Source organism: Mastomys coucha, chromosome X (genome assembly GCF_008632895.1).
Source record: "Mastomys coucha isolate ucsf_1 chromosome X, UCSF_Mcou_1, whole genome shotgun sequence".
In the NCBI taxonomy this organism is placed as follows: Eukaryota; Metazoa; Chordata; class Mammalia; order Rodentia; family Muridae; genus Mastomys; species Mastomys coucha.
The window spans coordinates 127653231-127663495 of NC_045030.1; the positions used below are offsets into that span (position 1 = coordinate 127653231).

At 44.2% G+C, this 10265-nt stretch overlaps 1 protein-coding gene across 1 annotated transcript in view; it reads right to left on the minus strand.

Annotated features, from left to right (window-relative positions):
- The window catches only part of Trmt2b (tRNA methyltransferase 2 homolog B), a 55674-nt gene that overhangs the window by 39738 nt on the left and 5671 nt on the right, over nt 1-10265 (minus strand). Inside the window, exons 2-6 of the mRNA XM_031367954.1 lie at nt 5762-6002; nt 4693-4747; nt 3357-3491; nt 2411-2510; nt 1251-1321 (exon numbers count right to left, since the gene is read on the minus strand). Of these exons, the coding sequence (XP_031223814.1) occupies nt 1251-1321; nt 2411-2510; nt 3357-3491; nt 4693-4747; nt 5762-5982 (582 nt within the window). The 5' untranslated portion in view covers nt 5983-6002. The remainder of the gene's footprint in view (nt 1-1250; nt 1322-2410; nt 2511-3356; nt 3492-4692; nt 4748-5761; nt 6003-10265) is intronic.

The window sequence follows — 10265 nt, forward strand, 5'->3', positions numbered from 1 at the left end:
AAATAATAAATAAATAAATGTAACAAAATAAAAAAAAAAACCCTCAGAAAATAGGACAAGGTGGTGATGAGGGGCATAGGGATTGTAGAAAGGAAACCTGCAAAAACAGCTGTGGAGAGTTCTGGAACTTAGCACGTGTCCCATTAGCATGCTAAATGTAGTGGCACCCCAGTTTCAGAAGCAAAAATCGTTAAAAGGGTGGGTGCTGGTAAGAATGAAGGGGAGGGGGCTGGAGAGATGGCTCAGTGGTTAAGAGCACCAACTGCTCCTCCAGAGGTCCTGAGTTCAATTCCTAGCCACCACATGGTGGCTCACAACCATCTGTAATGGGATCTGACGCACTCTTCTGGTATGTCTGAAGACAGCTACAGTGTACTCACATAAAATAAATAAATAAATCTTTAGCTGGGCAGTGGTGGTACACACCTTTAATCCCAGCACTTGGGAGGCAGAGGCAGGCAGATTTCTGAGTTCAAGGCCAGCCTGGTCTACAGAGTGAGTTCCAGGACAGCCAGGGCTACACAGAAAAACCTTGTCTCAAAAAAACAAAAAAATAAACAAAAAAAAAAGAATGAAGGGGAGGAAGAGGATCATTTGGAGCCTAGTTCAATCCTCAGTAAGGTTTTGGCCTTTTGTTGTTCAGGTCTGTGAGCACAGGCATCATTTCTAATGATGACAAACTGAGTCGCCACTGTCACCCCACTTCAGGTGCAGGGCCTGAAAGACAGTAGGCATCCAGTCGTGGACCCATAAAACAGACGGCGGTCAATCCCATGAGAAGTTTAGGGGTTTTTTTATGGTGCCAGGAATCAAACCAAGGTCTTCATGCATGCTAAATAAGCATTCTAGTGCTGAGCTGTGTGCCAGTCTCATGATGCCTACTGCCTTGCCTCCAGCTCTCGTGGTATTTCTTTGTTCTGCTGAAAGCATTAACCTTTCAAATATTTAGAACATCTGCCATACCACAGTGGTCTCTGCTGTACCTCTTTCCTAATTATTCCCTATTACTAATGTCCTTGTCCCCCTTGACATTTGCAACATAACAACAGCAATTCTGCCTCCCACTCTATACCATCTCCAGAACAAAACCAGGGCAATGTTCTATCCACATTAAAAGGTAGACTTTTAGTACAGAGCCCCTCCTTTCTTCCAGCAATCACGTCAAGCATCCATATTAAAATGCCACGGACAATGCAGTTAGAGAGTACAATGCCCTGAGTCATCTTCAACCAGCCCTTGTTCAATTTTACCTGAGCCACTTGACTGTGTTTCTCTGGAATGTTTTTCAGATGATTACACGGTACGCAGATGACATTTCCATCTATGTGAACAAAAATGATTTTATTTATGATTTTCCTCCTAACCCAGCAGCTAGAATTTTCTCCTTCGGAGGCAGTTGTTAATACAAAGCAGTAAAAGTACATAGCTATTTTTTCAGAGAAAATCTAATTGTTTCCTGCTTTAGGCATTCATCAGCTAACTCTTATTGGTTATTTTATTTATTTACATTTCAGTTGTTATCTCCATTCCCAGTTTCCCCTCCACAAGCCCCCTATACTGCTCCCCCCTCTCCGCCCCCTCTATAAAGGCATCAGTTAATGGAGCGAATCCTAAATACTTCCTCTCATGTCATGAGTGTGGCATGTGATGATACCTGCTTTCATTCAGATTTTAAGAGGGAAAGAAAATCTAATGGGTTTTGTTTCTCTACTACTGAACAGCAGAACTCTGACGTCATTAAGTTATTGAATTCAGCCCATGAAAGGGAAAAGCCAAATGTACTGCTTGTCCGAATGAACTGTAGTTCAAGGTATATGGATATTAAACAGTATGGGTAATATAAAATGATGGGGCTTTGAGTAGATTTACTGAAAATGGGCAGATAAAAAGCTCAGGAATGGAATCTGGGAATGGATGCAGGCAGTAAGTTTCAGCAAATGCCACTGTGATTTCCCTCACGTGTAGCCCACTGGCCCTTCCAGTTCTTCCAAGGCAGATTCGGCAACCACAGAGAACTCCAGTTTTTAGGTGTACAACGGTGAGAAATTGATAGTGACTCACTAACAATGAGGGCACTGCTCCCAATATGAACAGGAGCAAAAATAACGATTACAACGACAACGAGGAGACAGCAGCAGTGACAACAGAGGCATTTACTTGAGGCCTTTGCAAGCTTAGCTGGTAAATTGCATTTAGAGGAAGAATAGGCAAGGGCACTAATGTCTATCCCAGTTATAATCATCAGAAATTAACCCAGATCAACCTTGTGTGCCTGAGCTGCGCTGAAGCAGCCAGCCTTCTTTACGATCACCATGTGATCCACTCCTGTTGACACTGCTACATGTGCCTCCTCTTCCTTCTCTATCACTGTTTTGCATTTTTTTTTTGTTTAGTTTTGTTTAGAACTGACCTCTCCAAGTTCCTAGGTAGTAGCCCACGGTCTTTGGATTGCCATCTGGGCTCCGGTTCACAGAAAAGGTAGACTTGTTCCGGTAGCCAGTGGTGGTAGGCTAGAGAGACAGAAGGAAAAGAAAGGGGGCCAGGAGATCAGACGAGATCAAAGAAGACAACAAGAAAAGGAACGAATGGGGAGCAATGATGCTGACTTGGAAAGTGTGGTACATGTGAAAGTCTCTAGCTGGATTGCCCATGCAGTCCTTAGCAGAAAGGGCTGCCAAGCCCGCAAGAACTCTGCCATGTGACGCGCTGTCGCTCCTGACAGCATATTTCTGATCTGTGTTGTTGCTTTGCTTTTGAACAGAATTTCCTCTCAGTATTTGAAAAGGGAAAGGGATCTCCAGTCTTCCCAGGAAGCAGGAGCTGGCAGACCTGACCTGTCAAGAGCTAGAATCGATAAGCTTGACAGGACATATGGCACCTGTCATAACGACTTGAGAGTGACACTGGAGCCCTGAAAGCAGCCACAGACACACACAGGTAAGTTCAGCTATAATACAAAAAGACAGATGTGGACAAAGGGCCATAGTATGCCAAGTTCTGCTGCAAATGAAATGCTATTTGGAAGCACCATTAGGAAGGGTTTTAAAGCCTAGATCTGCCTACGGAGGTAATAGGATCGTGACTGATAAAGTGGGCTCTGTATCAGACAGTGTAGTATATGTGTAAACATTAGTTCTGACACTTTCTAGGTGTGTGCCCTAGGTAAATTGCTAAATCTCTGTATTCTCTGATAGCTCCATTTACAAAATGACAGTACCTATCCCTCAGGGCCATTGTAAATAGAAGAATGAGCAAATGATACATGATAATCACCTGACCCCAGTAAGTGCCCAGGGAATATTGCTGATCTCATTTCAGGGCCACAGAAGGTAAGAACGAGGGAGGTGGGGACTTACGGAGGGTATAATGGGATGGAGGAGACAGCGGAGCTCCTCAGACTGGGGTGCAGCCACCATGCCACTGACTCCTCTGAGCACTTGTAGGGAAGACTCTAGGCTTTGTAAAATTTTCTTCTGAGCTTCAAATTTCACCTGCAACCAGAAAGAATACAAGCAATGAAGCAAATGTAGTTTCACTGCAAAGAATAGAAAAGACGACAAAAGAGGTCTCTCCGAGATTCATGGGTTATGCTCTTAGCAGATAACAGAAGCAAGAAATCCAGCACAGGCAAAGACTTAATAAGATGCTAAGGAAAGGTCAAGAGGGAGTTCTGTGTGAGCTCATCTTTTTATCTGACCTTTAAGATTAAACACTTAAAGTATATGTCAGCGCTGCCCAGTAGAATGTCCTATAATGGAGATGCTCTGTCTGTGCTACATTCTTCACACACAGTAGCCACTAGTCACATGTAGCTAGAGCACTTGAAATGGCCAAAAGGGGGCACCACTTAGGGAATGGTGCGAGAAACTAAAAAGTGCATCAGGTGCTATATTCGATCTCCAGCACTGAATGGGTGCAGTCCATAATATCCTCAGAGAACCGAGGGAGCCAGAAGATGGCTGACATATACGCACGTGCATTTTACGTATTCTTACGCAGCCCACTTCAACTGAGTACCGTTTCCTTCTTTCACCTAGCACGTCTCATGAAATAAATTGTTCCTGCCAAACATGAAATCTACATTATGCTCAAATTGTTCCCTAATACATCCATCCATGGAAACAAACTTGTTTTCAAAGCAAGCATTATGGCAAAATTGACTATACTTACATTTAAACAGACACATGTGGCTAGTGGCTCCTGCATTGAGAAATTCAACTATTCTATCACTCATACATACACGAATGACAAGGACAACAAAGAAAGAACATCAGCACTTGGATGTACGGGTCTAGAGTTCAGAAGTTAGAAGGAGCCTCAAGTTCCAACAGAGTCATTACAAACCAAATGTGAAGACTTAGTGGGTCAGCTGGGAACATGGTTTCCTTGACACAATGCTTGTCCGGCATGCAGGAAACCCTGGGTTTAAGCCCAGAGACTGCATAAAGTAAGTGTGATAGTCTACTCCTATAGTTCAGGAGGCAGGAAGATCAACAGGTTCAAGGTCATCCTTAGTTACTCCGTGAGTTGGAGCCAGCCTGGGCTACCTGAAACCTTGCTTCAAAAACAAAAACCCAACAACAACAAAGAAACTATGGCACAGGCGGACTGAAGTCTCCGATCAGGCTCTCCATGACTCTAGTGCCATTGTGCTGGAAGAGCTGGACGAGGAGATTCAAGCTAGACACCTACCTTGAGTTGTTCTTCATAACTCAGCCTCCAGAGTGGAGTCACAGCATCAGCCAGCCTTGAATATAATAATTCAGATACACTGTTAATTATCTAAATATGTACTGAGCACCTACTAGGCCTAAGTTCCTCCTGTCACCAGCTTCTCTGAGATTTTACTTAAATTTAGAAGATACAACTGACTCTCGTTCCCCTTGGGAGTCTGGGAGAAGAGCCCATTTTGGGGATGTCTACCTAGTACTTCACAAAGCAGAACAGATGGGTGAATTCAATGTAAGAAAGATCCAGATTTATCAGGCGGTAATTAGTCATATCACAAAAAGCTTTACTTCTGAGTTCCTCTCAAAAACTCACCTCCTTAATGCTTTTAAAATATAATTTGACCTTAAAAATGCATTTGTCGCATACAATGAGGCATATTGTGTTGAGCTGTAAAGGGACTATTCATCCCCAATCCATTTAGCTTTGTTTGCTTGTTTGTTTTGAGACAGGGTCCCACTATGTAGCCCTGGCTGGTCTCTAAGGCTAAACGTAAATCAGGCTGGCCTTGAAGTTGTTCATCTGCTTCTGCCTCCTAAGCAGTAAGATTAAGAGACATTCACCCACCATGCCTGAATAGTAATTTGATTTTTTATTTTCCTAGTTTTTAAAATTGTTCTAACTTATTTTTAATTTACTTTGGTTTTAGACACAGGGCCTCATGTAGCCCAAGCTAGCCTCAAACTTGCTGAGGATAACTCCGGATCTTCCTGCCTCCATCTCCTGATGGCTGCAGTTACAAGTGTGCGCCACCGCACCCAGCTCCACAGACCTCCTTTAGAAGCAGGATCAATCGTAGTTTAAGACCTCCTTTGTGGCAAAGACACACTCAAAGACACAAATATCTCCTACAGTCCTGAAGTAGTTCTATCACTGTCCTGCACGAGTCATCAAGACTGCTCGGATCGTACCACCTCAGGCACCAACCTCAGGAATCTTCACCATGCTACATTAGTCAGATTAGCAAACAGAATTTCAACGGACCCATAGATTCTGAGCTGCGGAAGACAAAGGGTATCACCTTGAGTCTTACCTCTCCTGCCAGGAGTCATCTCGTGGTCTACAATGCCTTTGTTTCTTCTGATAGTTGTGTCTGCTTGGGTGCTTCTTAGCTATCAAGCTCGTGAGGCTCCTTTTAGATGCTCTGCCCAATAGAGACTGTGACAACTCTGGTGGTCTTGCACTGTCCCAAGGAAGCAGTCCTGGTTTGGAGAAGAAACCCACCCTGGAAAGGAATAATCTTGGGGTGTGCATTGGGACTCTTCTCTTGATGCCTGCCAATCAAAGACACACACTGTAATTCACCCACTGAAAGGTGGCTATAGGGGCCCAACTCCTAAAGCCCTTAGTCATTTACAAACCCTTATGGAACTGCAGCACCAAGCACAGTTCTAACACCATAGAGTCAGTAAAACATACCGCTTGAACACAACTTAGGGCATGCAAGACACAGCTTTAAGCCAGACTTGATTGTGTAGGCCTAAAAACTTCCATCAGTTCAGAAGGCTAAGGCAGAAAGACCATGAGGCCAAGGCCCATCTAGGCTACACAGTGAGTTCAAGGTTAGTCTGGCTAACTTAATGAGATTCTGTCTCGAAATTACAAATAGTAATGATGATGATGATGATGATGATGATGATGATGATGATGATGATGATAATGATGAGTGAGCAAGCTGGGGATGTAGCTCAGTTGGCAGAATGCTTGCTTAGTATGCACAAAGCCATGGGTTTAATTCCCAGTACTCAGGAAGTAAAAGCAAGAGTATCAGAAATTCAAGGTCATCCTTAGCTATCTATATACTATGTATATTTTGTATACTATATACATTTTGAGACCAACCTAGGCTATATGAGACTCTGTCTCCAAAAAAAGGAGACATAGAAAAGACTGGGCGTGGTAGTGTACACCTTGAATTGCAGCACTTGGGAGACAGAGACAAGCAGATCTCTGTGAATTGACAGCCAGCCTGAACTACATAGCAATTTTCAGGTCAGCTGGAGCTATAGAATGAGACCCTGTGTCAAAATGGAAGGTCGGGTGCATACCTCAGCGATAGGATACTTTCTTAGAATGTGTGAGGCCATTGGTTTAATCTCTAGCACCACAAACATAAATAAATAAATAACAAGCTCCTAAAATAAAGAGAGGAAGAAAATAAGATTCTGTCCCCCAGGATACATTTCTTCCCTTCCCACTTCTACCCAATGGCCAATCAACCAACCGATATTTAGTAAGCGCTTACTATGGACAAGGTAACGTGTCACAGCAGTGCAGAAAGAATTATAATGTTACAGTCTAACAGAGGAGATTAAATGAAGAAGCAGGGAAAATGTTAGTGAGTAATATGATAAACGTGTTTCTTGATGCACGCTCTCAAGAAAGGCTTCTTAGAGCAGACAGCTCTAGTATGGGGAAGTAGAGATCTGTCTGAGCAGACCTGTAAGCACAAGTTATCAGACAAAACAAGAACGCTGACCAAAGGCCAGTGACTCCACCTAGACGAGAGCAAGAAAAGGTGCTGCTGACTTAAAAGAGGACCAACCAGTAAGGCCAGGCCAGGCGTGGTGGCACAGCTGTACTCCCAGCGCTAAGGAGGCAGAGGCGTGGCCTAGATGGTTAGTGAGTTCTAGATAGCCAGAGCTGCATAATCAGAGCCTGACAAAGAAGGAAAGGGAAGAGGGCAGGAGGGAGAGACAGAGGGAGAGAGGGAAATGGGAAAACAGAGGTTTGTTTAAAAAGGAAAAGAATAAGTAGGAAGAAGAAGCCCCACACACGGAGCTAGAGAGGTCAAGGGAGGTATCTCTGATACAGGCATTGACGCAGCCAGGACGACAATGTCTGATGCACAAAAAGGGAAAGAAGGCAATGGGTGGAGCCAGACAGCGGGGACAAATGAAAGTTTTTGGCCTTTCGGGAAGGAGTGCAGGCCCTAGAATCAAGAGAATGATGGAGTGACTTAGGCTGTCTACTGGCTCTACCACTTACTAGCCAGATGGCTTCGAGCAGGTTAGTCATTCCTCTGACATTTCTTTCATCTGTTAAACAGACAAAATCATAATGATACCTACTTAGCGGCTATAAGAGCTAAGTAAAGATAATTAATAAAAATAAAATGTACTGCCAGGGGAGAAGATACAGCTCTTGCCTAGCAGATACAAGGCCCTAAATCCAACCCCCCACACTACATGAAAAAGTACTCAACTGAAGATTAAAGAGACATGGCATCTGTACAGCTCTAAGCACAGTGCCCAGCACCTAGCGGAAGCTCTTCTGTGTTATTACTGTCACAGTGCACTTAAGGCTACCATGGACCTGAACGGGGGAGGCAATACAGATGGAGCACACAAGAAAGGAATTATACGAATAACTCCAAGGACAACTCTGACACACTTGCTGGAAGAGTTAAGAAATGTAACTTTCTGAACACAGTGGAAGGCACTGTGTCTGTCAGTGCCTTTATCAGTGTTCAAATAGGGAAGCCCTCCTCCTCCATCACAGGATATCCCTTTTGTCTGTTTACCTTAGGGTATGCGCTATTCAGGGTTGTTTGTTTGTTTGTTTGTTTGTTTTACAATTTGACACAAACACTAGAGTATTCTGGGAAGAGGACTCTCAATTGAGAAAATGCTTCCATTCAGATGGGCATGTAGGAAAGCCAGTGGTGCATTTTCTTCATTGATGCAGGAGAGCCGAGATCACTGTGGGCAGTACCACCCAAGAGCTACTAGTCTTCCTGGGTAACATAAGAAAGCAGGCTGAGCAGGCCATGAGCCAGTGAGCAGCACCCCTCATCCAACAGAGGGCTAATATCCAAAATACATAAAGAACTCAAGAAGTTAACTTCCAAAAAACCAAATAACCCAATTTAAAAATAAGGTACAGAGCAAAACAGAGAATTCACATCAGAAAAATGTCCGAGAAGCACTTCAAGAAATGTTGAACATCCTTAGTCATCAGGAAAATGCAAATCAAAACAACCCTGAGATTCCACCTTACACCAATCAGAAGGGCCAAGATCAAAAACACAGGTGACAGCAGATGCTGGCCATGATGCGGAGATAGAGGAACACTCCTCCATTGCTGGTGGGATTGCAATCTAGTATAACTACTCTGGAAATCAGTCTGGAGGTTCCTCAGAAAATTGGAAATAGATCTACCTGAAGACTCAGCTATACCACTCTTGGGAATATACGCAAAAGTTGCCCCACCATGCCACTGGGGCACATGTTCCACTATGTTCATAGTGGCCTTATTTGTGATAGCCAGAAGCTAGAAACAACCCAGATGTCCCTCAACAGAGGAATGAATATAGAATATGTGGTTCATTTACACAATGGAATCCTATTCAGCTATTAAAAATGAGGACATCATGAGTTTTGCCAGCAAATGGATGGAACTAGAAAATATCCTGTGTGAGATAATCCAGACCCAAAAGGACATGCTGTTAAATGGATATTAACCAAGAAGTACAGAATACCTAGGATACAACTCATAGACTGTAGCGTTAACAAGCAGATAGGCCCAAGTGAGGATGTTTCAATCCCACTTAGAATGGGGAAGGTAATAATCACTGTAGACAGAGAGAGGGAGGGACCTGTGTGGAATGGGGAGAGGAAAAGGGGGGATTCGGTATGGGGGAGGAACAGGAGAGATGAGCAGAGGGCCAAGAGAATCAATGGAGATAAGCAGTCTTAGGGAGTGGGAGGGGGGACTCTCTAGAAAGTACCAGAGACCTGGAAGGTAAGTGACTCTCAGGACTCAATGGAGGTGACCTTCACTAAAATGTACAACAACAGGGAGAGGGAACTTAAAGACTCTACCTCCAGTAGGTGGGCAGGGCCTCAAGTGGAGGCACAGGGCTACCAACCTACCTTCAAAATTTCTGACCCAGAATTGTTCCTGTCTAAAAGAACTGCAGGGACAAAAATAGAGAAGAGACTGAAGGAAAGGCATCCAATGACTGGCCCAAGTTGGGACCCATCTCAAGGGGAGGCTTCAAGGCCTGACACTACAACTGATGCTATGGTGTGCTTACAGACAGGAGCCCAGCATGGCTGTCCTCCGAGAGGCCCTGCCAGCAGATTACTGAGACAGAAGTAGATACTTACACCCAACCATTGGTCTGAAGACCCCTATAGTTGAATTAGGGGAAGGATTGAAGAAGCTCAAACGGAAAAGTGACCCCATAGGAAGACCATCAGTCTCAACTAACCCAGACCCCAGGGAGCATCCAGAGACGGAGACACCAATCAAGAGCACACACAGGCCAGTCTGCACATATGTAGCAGAGGTCTACATGCTCTGGCCTCAGTGGGAGAAGATGTACTTAGTCCTCAAGAGACTTAAGGCCCCAGGGAAGAGGGAGGCCTGGTAGGGGGAGCACCTTCTCAGAGGCAAGGGGTAGGAGGAATGGGATAAGGAACTGTGAGAGGGGAGAGCAGGAAGCTGGGGGGTGGGGTGGAGCAACAGATCTACAGATTATTTACAAGCATCTAAATAAATAAAATCAATTTTAAAAAGCAAATTATTAGCAT